Here is a 16,518-nt window from a genome sequence, read left to right on the forward strand (position 1 = left end):
CAATTCTAGACTCTTATCACACTATCCAGATCCTAAGAATAAGATAGCACAATAGCAAACACATGAATTTCCATTTTTGAGTTGTCAGGTTACCATTTCACACAAAAGAATGTCAATGCTTCCTCATAGAGCTGTTCCTGTGCCCCATGTACTGTAATTAGTTAAGCTTTCTATCCAAAACCTAATATGTAATCCAATTTGATGCACATGGTGATATTTTGTTTTGTTTTTAAACAGATACAATGGAATTCATAACCAAAGAAACATATTTGTAACTAACACTGGTCATACATGCAGAAATAAACAGATATGTAGAATTTATTCTCCAAAACCGCAAAACATCATGGGAAGGCCACTTACTCATATAACATTGTTCATATTGTGCATTTTTGAATACAATTAGATTTTGCCCAGCTCCAAAACCTGAACTATCTGCTGCTAGTCTTGTTCTATTAAATACACTCAATTTAGATTTCCATGTAAATATTTTTATGCAAATTCAACAATTGCTATTGAAATTTGTTTATATGCACCATTCATAACCAAAAGAATCAAAGTAACAGTGAAATTGTTGATTTTATTTTGAAAAGTCCATTATCATTTATTTTATCAGCATCCAAACCACCTTACCACAAACACCACTCCCCAGCAGACTCGCCCCAGGCAGAAGTATGCAAAATACAATTTAACTTACCCATGCATCACTAGCAACGTAGAATTTTGCCTTCTACACTAGAAACATTGAATATAATGAATCAGCTGGCTTCATCGTTTCAAAGTTTCATCATTACCAGCAAGAAAGTTATAGAGTTTGACCTGCATACCAAAAGTAGCTATGCACTTAGCTAAGTTGTTATAGTACAACTAAGACATTGGCGTACAATTGCCCAAGAATATCCACTACACAATGAATGAATAATTGTTAAAACTATCAGCTTCATTCCCAACTTCTCTGATATCAAAGGATCAATTCCAGCACTTAGCAGGATCTGGAAATAAAGCAAGGTTTATGTTAACAAGTGGCTAGGTATTATTTGTACTAGCTATGCTTTCCTGGATTTTCAAAGGTACCAGCAAAATTGACTTATGTTGTCAAAAGTACACAACAAATTCTGATTACAATTTTAACAGAATTTGCCATATTGTGGCCTGCTTCATTGGTATTCTTCACCTGTGTCCCCTTTACTAAAGGTGAGTTTAATATTTCTAATATCTCTTGCAAATCTTCCTCTGGAGCAAATGATTCCACTATCTTAATGATCGCCTCTATTTCTCACTCTATCTACAATTACCTCCTACTGGCAAAAATAAGATAGCATTCACAATGTAATTCAGCAGGCCAGGCAGCATCTCTAGGGAGAGGTACAGTCGACGTTTCAGGCCGAGACCCTTCGTCAGGACTTGGAAATGGAAGCAACACTGAGTTATATGACTATTAATGTCAACACAACTACTCAATAATATCATTGTTTATCTTTCATGATCTGCTTCATTGCATCTATGCAAATATGTACTTATGCATATGACAATAAGCTTAATATTGACTTTGACAATTCCATTTCCCTTAATTTTTTTAGTATAACAAATTTTAATCATTGAAAGTACTCATTGGCTAAGATGTATACCCCTTGGCTGTAGAGTTTCAAAATATACAACCCTTTGAATAAAGACATCTGTTTGCATTTCAGTCCCTTATACATATACGATTATTACCCCAACTCTAGATTCTCACGCTACAAGAGATAGTAGGCTACCTCTATATTAGTGTGAAAAGCAGTGAAAGCAGAAAAACTAAGAACTTGATGAACATGACTTGTAATGGAAGTGCCAATCTGATGCAGTTTTGTTGCTGCCATCATAGAAAATAGGATTATTGATATGTGACCTGGAATTCTCATAGTAGAGGCACCGCATCTTCCAGCACAGAGAAAGATCCTTTGGCTACTCAAGCAGGCTCTGGAGGAAGTTTATGGGAAGTGGTGAGAATTAAATCAGATTTGTGATGATTAGCATGGCCTCAATGAGCCAAAGGATCTTTAAGATTTAAAGTATGATCTTTAACCACATTTTCTTAACATCTTCTTATAGGATGGAGAAAAAACCCTCTTCAGCATGCTGATTGTATGATGAATTCAGACTCAAAATGAGTAGAAACGAGTTATCTATGGACTGAACACAAATCATGAAGTTACAGTTCTATCAGCTGGATTCACCATTACTTATTCCTAATGTCCCACACCTTCTTGCTGAAAATCCAAGCATTTTAACTTACTGAAAATATTTATTAAGTTCCTAGGCAGTAGAGGGCCCAGTTATAAATGTAAGGGTTCCAGTGGAGTGCAAAGGAACTGCAATAATTAGAAGTGGTTAGTTCACTCCCAAAAGCCATTCTGAAATGCTATTGTTAAAAAGCTTACTGACATGTTTATGAATATGTTTAAATACTTTCAAAAACTTACACACTTCTGAAAAGCATTAGTAAATTTGATAGTTCAATGTACATGCACATTTTTCATAAGTGTTTAGAATTTTTAATAATCAGTTTATTATTAAAGTGAAGGTAATGGAAAGTTATCAATTCTTGCAGTTCCTGACTCCCCAAACTGAGCTTAAATGTACCTGACTATATGCATTGGGTTTGGATGCAGTTGTACCATTCAGGCACAAAGAGAAAGTGAGAGGGTGGCAGGCAGTGTAAGCTTGCGAGGGAGTAGAGGTCACAGAGAAAATCAATGCTTGCATCAAGTCCAGAAAATAAAATATAGGTTCTTGGGCATGTGTTGTGTCCGGACGGGATGCTCTTAGTTTTGAACCCAGGCCGAACCCCAGTTTTATACCCAACCAGTCCTCTCAGTACTTGAAAAAAGTTAGCAGTTGCTGGTCTAAATGCTAATTTCAAAATTTCTGTATTAGTCTCTTTTTTCAAGTTTTCAAATTCTTTTTCTTTGTCTCCTTCTTTCTGTGCTAAATTTATCTTATTAATTTGCTCATTGCTGCTGTCCAGGTCACATCATAATCATACCTCATTAAGATCAGTGGGGTTGCTGATCCTACACTCAGGCTATCCTGGAAAAGGATCTGTAAAGATTTTCCACAGCGTAACTGCTGGAAGTTTTCAGCAAGTCTATGTCCCTTCTAGGGAGCCCACATGGTGTCCAGCAGAAGGAAAAGTTGATAGATTCCGGGCCAAATCTTTTGGTATATTCAAGATTTCTGCAAGATGGCATACATACTTTATACTTTATACTTTATTGTCGCCAAACAATTGATACTAGAATATACAATCTTCATAGCAATATTTGATTCTGCGCTTCCTGCTCCCTGGATTACAAATCGATAGTAAATATTAAAAATTTAAATTATAAATCATAAATAGAAATTATAAAAATGGAAAGTAAGGTAGTGCAAAAAAAAACTGAGATGCGGGTCCGGATATTTGGAGGGTACGGCCCAGATCCGGGTCAGGATCCGTTCAGCAGTCTTATCACAGTTGGAAAGAAGCTGTTCCCAAATCTGGCCATACGAGCCTTCAAGTTCCTGAGCCTTCTCCCGGAGGGAAGAGGGACGGAAAGTGTGTTGGCTGGGTGGGTTGTGTCCTTGATTATCCTGGCAGCACTGCTCCGACAGCGTGCGATGTAAACATCCCAAACTTTATGACTTCAAACAGTTAAAATTTACCAATCTGGGTAATGCAATAGTTTGAACAAGAAGGTTTATTTTGTGCTGTGTCAATGTGATTTGAAGGGATAAGATTTGAAATTTTTATGGCATCAGTATTGTGGATTAACTATAGTGCAAGTCACAATAAGCTTTTATTAAATACAAAAGAAAATAGTTATCCATCTTCAGGAACCCAAGATCTACATCTAAGAAATTCACATGAGCTAGTCTTTCACGAGGGGAGAGCCTCAAAAGTGGTGCAAACTATCAAGGAAACTCATACGTACTTAACTACGAATGTTTTCAGTCCAAAGCGTCAACTGTTTATTCCCATTCATAGAAGCTGCCTGACCAAATGAGTTCCTCCAGCATGTTGTGTATATTGCTCTAGATCTCCAGCATCCGCAGTACTTCTTGTGTCATACTTAACTGGAGTATGTTTCATTAATACACCAGCTTAAGTTGGTTTGTGCAAATTTCCCATGTGAAGCCTACACAAACTTTAGTCTGAACAGGGCACTCAAAACCCCATGCCAAGAGCAGTATGATAGCACCATCACAGTTGACTCCTTCATGATCTACTACCAGACAAGGTCTACAGTAGATGGTAAATGAACTAGCACAGGAATAAAGCCATTTGACCTTGTCCTCACAAGTTTACCCTTTGCAAATATATTTTCCTACAACAGTAGTGATCCCTTTATAAAAGGCAGCTGCCATCATGTCCTGTGATTTTACAATGTTTGTTTAGTGTATGCAATGTAATGTAGTTAGTATTGCCAGGTAGCTTCCCATCAAAGTACTGAATAGGCTTAAGTCTGCTTAACTGTGTACTCAAAGGGAGTGCAACAAACATCTTGATCCTTTGGGATCAAGCAGAGGGATCTGGACCAACTGGAGGAGTGGGCCAGAAAGTGGCAGATGGAATTTAATGCAGACAAGTGTGAGGTGTTGCATTATGGAAGGACCAATCAAGGTAGGACATACACTGTACATGGTAGGGCACTGGGGAGTGCGGAGGAACAAAGGGATCTGGGAGTTCAGATACATAATTCCCTGAAAGTGGTGTCACAGGTAGACAAGGTTGTAAAGAAGGCTTTTGGCATCCTGGCATTCATAAATCAAAGTATTGAGTATAGGAGTTAGGATGTTATGAGGAAGTTGTATAAGACTTTCGTGAGGCCAAATTTGGAGTATTGTGTACAGTTCTGGTCACCTAACTATAGGAAAGATTTCAGTAAGATTGAAAGAGTGCAGACAAAATTTACTAGGATATTGTCGAGTCTTCAGGAGTTGAGTTACAGGGAAAGGTTTGGACTTTATTCCTTGGAGCGTAGAAGAATGAGGGGAGATTTGATAGAGGTTTACAAAATTATGAGGGGTATAGACAGAGTAAATGCGAATAGGCTCTTTCCACTTAGATTAGGAGAGATAAATACGAGAGGACATGGCTTTAGGGTGAAAGGGGAAAGGTTTAGGGGGAACATTAGGGGGAACTTCTTCACTCGGCGAGTGGTGGGAGTGTGGAACGAGCTGCCAACTGACATGGTAAATGCGGGCTCACTCTTAAGTTTTAAGAATAAATTGGATAGATACATGGATGAGAGAGGTCTGGAAGGTTATAGACTGGATGCAAGTCAATGGGACTAGTGGAATAATGTTTTGGCACAGACTAAAAGGGCCAAATGGCCTGTTTTCTGTGCTGTAGTGTTCTATCTCTGGGGATAGCGGCATTGACAACGACATCCAGAGCCGCATTAAACAGGCATCAGCTGCATTTGGGAGACTTCGGCGTGGAGTCTTTCAGAACAGGAGCCTTCGTCCCTCCACAAAGGTCGCCATATACCAAGCGGTCTGTGTCACCACCATCCTTTATAGCTGTGAAGCTCGGGTAACCTACAGCCGTCACATCAAGTCCTTGGAGTGCTTCCACATAAGCTGCCTCCAGCGCATCCCGGGAATTACCTGGCGTGAGTGGGTGCCTCACACTGAAATACTTGTAAAGACCAGCTGCAGAAGTATTGAGGCCATGAACACAGTGTCAGCTGCAGTGGCTGGCGCACGTGATGAGGATGCCCCCATGTTGGCTACCCTGCAGAGTGTTATATGGCCAGCTACATCATGGTCGACGCTCAGCTGGAGGGCCGAAGAAGTGCTATAGGGATCAGATGAAGAATGCTTTAAGGAAGTGCAAGATCAGACCTGACGACCTGGAGGAGGTTGTTTCTGACTGTACCACTTGGCGACAGCTATGTAGGGACGGGGTTCGTATTCTGGAGATGGAAAGAACAACCAGAAGACAGCAGAAGAGAGCCAGGAGAAATGCAGCCATGGCTGCCACTGCTACCACCACCACTACTACAGATACATGTCCCACCTGCAATAGAGCTTGTGGGTCCAGGATAGGACTGTATAGTCATCAAAGTTCTCACCATTAAAGGAGTGGACTTCGCCATCGGATTTCGATGGAGAACCAAAGAAGTGTTCTATGGTTCTATGGTTCATTGCTCTCCACTATTATGCTAAATGTGATAAAATCAGAACAGATCTGGCAACTCAAAATTCTGCACCCATGAGCTGCTTTTTGCCACCAACTGCAGAAAAATTCTGGATTGCACCACAATCTACAGCTTATGATCCAGCATTTTCCTACCTCTGGCAATACCACCAAGTAGGTGGACCAACAGTGATTTAATGAAAACTGGCCTGCCAAGAGTGGCCTTATGCTTTCCAAAAAATGAGGTGGCAATCTATTCCAAAAAATGAGGTAGCAATCTAACAAAGCTGAAACGTATGACCATGTCCATGCTAAGGGACATGAGAAATATGCAATAAATAGAACTGAACAATTCCAGAGCCAACAGATAAGATCAAAGCTCCATAGTTCCGTCATATTGGAACCTGTTGGAATTCTTTAAAGGGATTACAAGTCAGATAGATAACGGGGATGCAGTGGATGTTGTATATTTGGACTTTCAAAAAGCCTTTGACAAGGTGCCACACATGAGGCTTCTTACCAAGTTAAGAGCCAAGGAAAGTTACTGGCATGGTTAGAGCACTGGCTGATTGGTAGGAGGCAGTAAGTGGGAATAAGGGATCCTTTTCTAGTTGGCTGCCAGTGACTAGTCGTGTTCTGCAGGGGTCAGTGTTGGGATCGCCTCTTTTTTATGCTGTATACCAATGATTTAGATGGTTTTGTTGCCAAGTTTGCGGGAGATGCATGTAGTGCTGAGGAAACAGGTAAACTGCAGAAGGATTTAGACAGATTTGGAGAATTAGCAAGAAAGTGGCAGATGAAATACAATGTTGAAAGTGCATGGTCATGCACTTTGGTAGAAGAAATAAATGTGCAGACCATTGTCTCAATGAAGAGAAATTCCAAAAATCTGAGATGCAAAGGGATCTAGGAGTCCTTGTGCAGAACAACCTAAAGGTTAACTTGCAGGTAGAGTCAGTGCTGAGGAAGACAAATGCAATGTTAGCATTCATTTCAAGAAGTCTCAAATACAAGAGCAGGGATGTGATGTTGATGCTTTATAAGGCACTGGTGAGGCCTCACCTTGAGTATTGTGAACAGTTTTGGGCTCCTTATCTAAGAAAAGATGTGCTGGCATTGGAGAGGGTTCAGAAGCAGTTCACAAGGATAATTCCAGGAATGAAAGGGTTACCATATGAGGAACGTCAGGCACCTGTAGGTCTGTACTCATGAGAAACGAGAAACGTTTGATGTCTCTAGGTCTGTACTCGTTGGAATTTAGAGGATGAAGGGGGATCTCATTGAAACCTTTCGAATGTTGAAAGGCCTAGACATGGTAGATGTGGAAAGGATGTTTCCAATGGTGGGGGAGTCTAGGACAAGGAGACACAGCCTCAGGATAGAGGGATGTCCATTCAAAACAGAGATGCGGAGAAATGTTTTTAGCCAGAGGGTGGTGAACTTGTGGAATTTATTACCACAGGCAGCTGTGGAGGCCTGGTCACTGGGGGTATTTAAGGCAGAGTTTGATAGGTTCTTGACTGGACACAACATCAAAGGTAATAGGGAAAAGGCAGGAGAGTGGGGCTGAGGAAGGCAAAAAAAAAGGATTAGCCATGATTGAATGACGGAACAGACTCAATGGGCCCAATGGCCCTATTCTGCTCCTATGTCTTATGGTCATATGAATAAAGCAATTAAACTGCAAAATAGGGAAAGAGTGGTAGAGCTCAGCAAAACTAGCATATTACACCAACTAGAATCTATTCATGAGGTTAAAAGTGTGAAGCAGCAAGTGGAAACATAGTGAGTCACCCATTCACCCAGTTTTCTTCAGTTCACCACCCATTCACCCAGTTTTCTTCGAGGAAGATGGGTTGTGGAGATGGTGCAAAATTAAATCCTGGCCTAGTACAGGCATGTGAGAATTAGACATGAAACTAGGTTTGAAAAAATATTAACTTATGTTAAGCCATTAGCTCTTGGCACTCAGTTTAATAATATTTTGTTCTTGCATACTAGGCTTAAAGATATTCCTGGGAATGTGGAGAACCGTATGCAGTCTGAAATTGCTCTTGCATGAAAACTGGATGACTCTTGATGGTGGATATTAAGTAAATTAATGTAAAAGTACTGCATGTTTTTGAAATACTGATTTTTTAAAGTATTATCTGATTGATACTCAAATAACTGAATAACACATAAATATGAATAATTAATTCAAATACTATCTGTTGTTTTACTATCACCCACTTTTTGAGTTGAATATATTAATACAAATAAATACAACATTTTTATTGCATTGGTTAAGATTTAATTAAAGTACTATTATTTTGTGGAAATTGTTTAAGCGTCAAAGTTGAATTCAGTAATAAAATAATTGTATAAAATGAAATATGGATTTGATCTTAAATTTGACTAGTTTTAAAAGGTGTAAGACATCTATGTGTTCTATAAATGAAATATGGATTTGATCTTAAATTTGACTAGTTTTAAAAGGTGTAAGACATCTATGTGTTCTGTCATCAGGGTCTCTGAAATACAGGAATATTGGCATGAATATTAACATAGTGAAGAAAACATACTTATTTAACACTTAATAAATATAATTTAAGATGGATCAAAGATCATTTTGAATTCTAGCATTCTTATAATATTTAAGGGAACAGATAATTAAATAGATATATTCTTCAAGAGATTAAGTGATCTCCATGCTCTATTTTGAGTCAGATGATTACTGAATAATTTTCTTCCTGCCTTTCCGTCATTGACTCACCGAGTTTTCTGGGTTGGTGGTCATTGAATTTCTGGTAAAATTCATACTGTGTTTAGAAAGAGTTTGCAAATCATGGTCCTGCTACACTGACAAAAAATTCTTGAAGATCAGGGAGTAGCAATCTCTGCATGCCTCCACTTAGAAACAAGTTGGAGTTTATACAGAGGAAGAGGAACCCCATTCTAAACTTCTAACCCTCTGCGCCATACCCCAAAGCAATTGTCTTTACCCAGGCAAACTGCGGCATCTCTCAAGGCAACCCAGGGAACAGCTGTATTGGGAGTAAAGTGGGCCAGGGACACCAGCCGACAGGTGGTATTTACAGTCACAGGTAATGTAAATGCCTTTTGCCGGTGGGATTTGTAGGAGGGTATTGGGTTTAACATTATCTTTTGTGTAACGGGCCATAAGACGTCTGGTATTTGAGTCTTTATGATAGTTCCTTGATTTCCCCCTTTTTAAAGCTTCCCTGGCTGGCAGCTACTGCAGCTGTGAAGGAAAACAGGGCTGGCAGTCTGCTGTCAGTTCTGCAACTCCTGAACTGCTACCAGGAGGCTCCTGAATAGATGGTAGATAATGCACAGATTTGTTTTCCGTACTCTATGGAGATGTATGGTAAGTGGTCAACAGGACTGCGGCTAAAATTGGCGATTCAGTGAAGTTAGGTAAAGAAAATCTGTGTGCAGATACTAAAAGGTGAGCCCTTATTGAGCATACTTGCATCACACAAATACAGATCCTTAAAATTCATCAATAATTATTTGGGGGGAGACCACATCTCTTCTTGTTCCCACCTTAACACCCCTCAGGAGCCATACACAACAATTGTGTCCTACCATTCAACAACACAGCATAGTCACATTATTTAAGCAGACTTGGTGGGAACAGCTGAAGTAATTGAAGATGGTAATTTGAGGAAGAATTATACAAAGGAATGAACTTATACTTGTAGAAAATGTTCTTTGATCTCTCAGTGCAAACCTATTTCTTAAATTTGAAATTGGATGTTTGGTTGTATTTGATAAAGAAAGAGAAATAGCGGAGTCAAGAATTATTTTATTAGCTTACAAATTAGATCTTGAACAAGTTTCAAAACCAGTTTTGATTCTTTTACCAGGTTTCGTAGAAAGATTCTGATACCCTTGCCAAGTTAAATTGTTTTAGCTCATTAATCACAGACAATTTACAGCAGGACCAGTTCCCTGTGCAGATCGTTGACTTTATTAGTGAACATAAAGAGACTGTCCCCTGAAGTTTATATCAGCAGTCAAAAGTATGCTTCATAGAGTTCTCTATTAATGAAAAATAATGGGTAACCTAATACGACATGATGCATTCTCCATGTAGGGAGGCACATAAGGAAAATATGCTTCTGTAGAAATGGACTTTACCCTAAAGGTTCCCCTACTTTTTTAGAAAACTGCAAACTAAAGGAAATAATGTGTGAGGACTACCATGGGGGAGTTTATTTTGAACAAGAGCTTCTCCGTATATTGATCTCCATAAATTTTATCTTGTACATATCCAGGGTACAATGTTCTGTTCCTGTAGCAAGCAAGTTTTGCACATTTAGGTGCTCTAGAAAATAAATAAATTAATTAATTACTGTATCTATCAGTCTGGGGGAGTCAACAAACCAGACCTCAGAGGATACAGATTCAGATTTATTTATCACATACACTGTACATAGAACCATGCAGTGAAATATGTAATTTGCATTAACAACAATCACACCCAAGGATGTGCTGGATGTGCTGGATGTGCTGGGGGCAGCCTGTAAGTATCACCTCACATTCTGGCACCCACATAGCATGCCCACAATGCTTAGCAAAACAATGCAGAACACAAGGGATGAAGCAACAACAGCAAAACAAGCCTTATTCCACCCTACAGATTAACAGTCCTCTGAACCCAGGACAGTCTGTCTTCAGCCTCCAACCTCCAGCGAAATTGTGGATTTGCAGATACTGGGGCTCAACTTCCCCAACAGGCATGCAGAAATTCGCAGTAAGTTAATTCCAGCAAGTAGTCTTGCTTTTGTTGGAGGTCATTTTGCCAATTGTGTTTATTTAAAGCTCTCCAGTTTGTATCACTCTCTTCTCGCCCCTCCACCACTTTAAAATTCCTTTCATTTATTGATGTAATAAATTCCCTTTTGAAAGCTAGAATCGAATAAGTTACCAGCATCCTTTTAATTTCAACAGTTCATTCTAAATCATGCCATAACAATGATACACACAATATACTGTAAACCTCCTCATGAAGAGTCTCGACCGGGAACATCGACTATTTATTCCCATTTATGGATGCTGCCTGGCCTGCTGAGCACCTCCAACACTTTGTGTGTACTGTTCTAAACTTCCAGGCATCTGCAGTACCTCTTGTATCATGTCATTTCTAAATATAATAATGTGCAACAGCTGAGTTACATTCATTTTTAAACATTAAATTTAATTAAAACATACTAAAGTAACAAATTTATTCAAAAATGCATTCATTTTTATGAAATTCCTTGAAACATGAGTTAAATAAAATAGAAAAATGAACGAGACTAAGATGATCAAGCTATTTCTGAAAAAGCTGAGGGACAAATATAATTTGCTCAGGCCCACAGTTTTGTACTCTTAGGAATGACTCTAGGTTAGTCATGAGATGTCAATATGTCCACATGTGACCTCCAGAATACATTATATCTCTACACTGATTCACATACATGAGCTACTTTGATATGGTTGGTCAAATTAAGGAAGTGAATTCAAAAGCTTACAGCCAAAGCCACTGAAGTCATGGCAACTGAGAGTGGAACAGAAGAAAATGGAATACATAAATATCTAGAAGAGTGCAAAAATTGTAAAATAATGAGGATCTGGAGGATGTTATAATACGTGAAGCACCAGGAGAGACTTTTAAAATAGACACAGAGAAGTCATTATCAGTGAGAGAGCACAGGAATTATTGGTGGACTGGACACTGCAGAGTGTTGAATGAACAAGTTTTCAGGCAAAATTCTGTTATCCTGTCCAAGAAAGTACAAACCCCATTTCCGGAAAAGTTGGGATATTTTCCAAAATGCAATAAAAACAAAAATGTGTGATATGTTAACTCACGCGAACCTTTATTTAACTGACAAAAGTACAAAGAAAAGATATTCAATAGTTTTACAGACCAACTTAATTGTATTTTGTAAACATACACAAATTTAGAATTTGATGGCTGCAACACACTCAACAAAAGTTGGGACAGAGGCATGTTTACCATTGTGTTACATCACCTTTCCTTTTAATAACACTTTTTAATCATTTTGGAACTGAGGATACTAATTGTAGTAGATTTGCAATTGGAAATTTTGTCCATTCTTGCTTGATATAAGACTTCAGCTGCTCAACAGTCCGTGGTCTCCGTTGTCTGATTCTCCTCTTCATGATGTGCCATACATTTTCAATAGGAGATAGATCTGGACTGGCAGCAGGCCAGTCAAGCACACGCACTCTGTGTCTACAAGGCCACGCTGTTGTAGCCCGTGCAGAATGTGGTCTGGCATTGTCCTGCTGAAATAAGCATGGACGTCCTGGGAAGAGATGTCACCTTGATGGCAACATATGTCTCTCTGAAATCCTAATATACGCCTCAGAGTCAATGGTACCTTCACATACATGCAACTCACCCATGCCGTGGACACTGATGCACCCCCATACCATCACAGATGCTGGCTTTTGCACCTTTCGCTGATAACAATCTGGATGGTCGTTTTCATCTTTGGCACGGAGAACTCGACGCCCGTTTTTTCCGAAAACTAGCTGAAATGTGGACTCATCTGACCACAGCACACAGTTCCACAGTCTTTCGGTCCATCTGAGATGAGCTCGGGCCCAGAGAACTCACCGGCGTTTCTGCATAAAGTTGATGCATGGCTTCCTCCTTGCGTAATACAGTTTCAAGTTGCATTTCTGGATGCAGTGACGGACTGTGTTGAGTGACAATGGTTTTCCGAAGTACTCCCGAGCCCAGGTGGCTATAATTGTCACAGTAGCATGACGGTTTCTTAGGCAGTGCCTCCTGAGGGCTTGAAGATCACGCGCATTCAACAGTGGATTCCGACCTTGCCCTTTACGCACTGAGATGTCTCTGAATTCTCTGAATCTTTTCACAATATTATGTACTGTAGATGTTGAAAGACCTAAATCCGCTGCAATCTTGCATTGAGAAATGTTCCTTTTGAACTGACTAACAATTCTCTCACGAATTTTGGCACAAAGAGGTGAGCCATGACCCATCCTTGCTTGCAAAGACTGAGCCTTTGATGGACGCTACTTTTATACCCAGTCATGATGCCTCGCCTGCTTAATGTGGGGTCTTCCAAACCGCTGTTACTTGAAAATTCTGTGCACTTTTCAATCTTATTTTATCTCTGTCCCAACTTTTGTTGAGTGTGTTGCAGCCATCAAATTCTAGATTTGTGTATATTTACAAAATACAATTAAGTTGGTCAATAAAACTATTGAAAATCTTTTCTTTGTACTTTTGTCAGTTAAATAAAGGTTCACGTGAATTAACATAACACAGAGTTTTGTTTTTATTGCATTTTGGAAAATATCCCAACTTTTCTGGAAATGGGGTTTGTAGTTATGATGACCCAAGTGACCTTGTTTATTTGTATTAATGTTAGATTTGGTAGTTTAAGTGGGATTATCCCAGTTCTGGATTGGGAACAGGATACCAGTGGATAACAAATGGTTCAAATGGTTCCATTTTAAATCAGAGAATGCATACAGTATACAACCTGAAATTCTTACTCTTCTCAGACATCCATGAAAAACAGAAGAACCCCTAAAGAATAAATAACAAAAAAACATTAGAAACCCAAAGCCCTCTCCCCTCCCCCTCCTCCATACAAGCAGCAGCAAAGCATCAAGCTCCCCCGACCCATTTCAGCAGAAAGCATCAGCACCCACCACCAACCAAGCAAAGCAAAGCTCCCAAAGAGAGACCATGATCTGCAGTCAACAGAAATTATTGTTTACTCGACAGTTCAACATGCCACAGCTCTCTCTCTCTCACTAACAAGGGACAGAGAGATGTGACTTATTTCACACAAAAGGGGAGACCAACAGTTTTGCTGCTATGATGTTACAAACTGCTTTTTATTCTGAGATTCCCCGATTCAAGAATTGGCAGCAAATTCTCCCCACCATCAAGAGAAAGAGAGCGATTGGTCAGCTACAGAGACCTCCGTCACAACATCACTTCAGTCGGCAGCACTGGACTCCCAGCACCCCAGAAGTGCTGGTCTTCCGGGCTGCTCCCGGAGAATGTTGGAAAACAGACAATCAGTGAGTTCCAGGAGCAGGAACTCATTCACCATAAAACAACTCAGTTTGAGTGCTGTTGCAGATCATGGACTTCGACAGAACCCCATCCATCTTGAAAAGGAAAGAGACATTAAAGAGAGGAATTCAAGCCGTTTCCGTAGATGAACTGGAAGAAGCAGCTATTTGACGCCATCTTAACTCTGCCCGCACCCAATTCAATTTAATACGAATTATATTGTATTAGTTAAATCATTGAACCAGTAATCCCTATCTGTACAGATGATATAAACATGTGAGTTTGTAATTCCACAATGTTAGATGTGATTTTCAGATGTAATAATCAGACACATTTCACAAAAACAGGGCGTCAGTAACGATGATTGTAAGACTGACAAACATTTATAACGGTCCTAGGAATTCTCAATGATAACCCCAAACTTCATAAGGTATCATGGCATTAGATCAAATGGAGATGATGAAACAATGATCACCTACTGCCCTTTGTCAGCTGAACAAACCAGTCCTCCCTCAGGTTGAACAATACTCAGAAGAAGGACTGAAAGAAACAGATGCACAATTTGTACTCAGGAGTCACTGAGAATGGGAGGGGAGCATTGTCATCATGCCAAATCCTGAATGATGTAGCTGCAGAATTAGATCTGTGTTAATACTGAGAGACTAACATGAGAGACAAATCTGTCTGATGTCATCAAGTAGCCAAGGACGTTCCCTTTTGGTCATATGGAAAGCAATAAAGCGCAGAAATAGGCCCTTTGACCCATCAAGTTCATGCTGACTATTAAACAGCTATTTGTTACATCAGTCCATGGCCTCCTCTTGTACCACGATGAGGCCACCCTCAAGGAGGAGCAAGACCTTATATTCTCTCTGGGTAGCCTCCAAACTGAAGGCATGAATATCGATCTCTCCTCCCAGTAAAAAAACTTCCCTCCCTCCTTCCTTTATTCCCCATTCTGATCTTTTACCTTTCCACACCTACCTTTCACTTCCCCTGGTCCCTTCCTCCATCCCTTTCCCACCCACCTGGTTTCATGTATCACCTTCCAGCTAGCCTCCTTCTGGCTCCCCGACTTCTGGCGTTTTCCCCATTCTTTTTCAGTCTTGAAGAAGGGTCTCAGCCCAAAACGTCAACTGTTTATTCATTTCCATAGTTGCTAACTGACCTGCTGTGTTCCTCCAGCATTTTATGTGTGTTGCTCCAGATTTCCAGTATCTGCAGTGTCTCTTGTGTTTATGTTACACTGTTATATGTTCTGTGTCCTATGTTCCACGGCTGCCATGAGCAATGTTCTTGAAAGGTCTGAGGCCCTTCCAGTGATCAGCATAGAAATGATATGTTAGTCAAGGCTTTGCATGCAGTTCCCCTTTGGAGCTACACATACTTTTCTTTGATGCATAATTCTGCATCAAGTGCAGTATAAAAAGAAGTTGGTCTTTGTGGGGTTAGCTCCAGATGCTGCATATTCAGTGCTCCAGAAAAAGATGAGATCGAGATTTTAGACAATCCTTAACTGGAGCACTGTCAAGTTGTGGCGCAGGCAGACATAAAGCAGGCACGAAAATTTTTAGAAGTGTGGTTCTCTTCTGGTAACACCATAAACAAACATATTGAAATAGATGCTATCTATGAACCCTTAACAGTCAAAGAAATACGAGCCAATAGAATTCAAAGCTCAACCGAAGGGGTGGCAATCAGGTGGCTATATAAATGCGAATACTCCCAGACAAAAACACCAACAATTGCGCACTGAGAATGTCACCCTGACTGGTGATGAAACGTCTGCAGGCTAATTGCCAAGTTTAGCAAACACCACAACATCAAAACTTCTCTGCACATCATAGACAGCTTGTCCATCAGCTGACAGCTCACTTTAGTGCAGAAAAGTATCCTTTCAGCCACTGTGGAATTTATTACTAGATGTATCATTAGTTGAAGAAGCACCATTAATGAACCAGATCACATTCAACTCAGCTCACGCATGCCTCACATTCAACTCCCACAAGATACCCAGAGAGGTGCTTTTCCATTGCAGTATCGCACTCCTGGTTGCACATCCGGTCAGTGACATGGAGCAGTTCACAAGTGGTCATGAAACCTCAGGTAGTCGATGCTATCAGAGGGCTTTTCTAGTGTCGCTAAGTGTCTTTGAAGATCAGAAATTTGCATAAACTATTGAGATTCATTTAAACAATTTTAAAAGGTTAAAGTTATTTTAAAGGTTCAAAGGTTCATTTTATTGTCAAAATATGGACGTACAATATAACTCTGATAATTG

At 39.9% G+C, this 16,518-nt stretch overlaps 1 protein-coding gene across 6 annotated transcripts in view; it reads left to right on the forward strand.

Moving 5' to 3' along the window:
- The window catches only part of c6h7orf57 (chromosome 6 C7orf57 homolog), a 72,655-nt gene extending 63,914 nt beyond the window's left edge, over positions 1-8,741 (forward strand). For all 6 annotated transcript variants that reach the window (XM_063050127.1, XM_063050130.1, XM_063050129.1 and 3 more), the window contains one exon: positions 8,159-8,741. In XM_063050127.1, the coding sequence (XP_062906197.1) occupies positions 8,159-8,219 (61 nt within the window). In that variant the 3' untranslated portion in view covers positions 8,220-8,741. The remainder of the gene's footprint in view (positions 1-8,158) is intronic.
- The last annotated feature ends 7,777 nt before the right edge of the window (positions 8,742-16,518 follow it).

Source organism: Mobula hypostoma, chromosome 6, assembly GCF_963921235.1.
Source record: "Mobula hypostoma chromosome 6, sMobHyp1.1, whole genome shotgun sequence".
NCBI lineage: Eukaryota > Metazoa > Chordata > Chondrichthyes > Myliobatiformes > Myliobatidae > Mobula > Mobula hypostoma.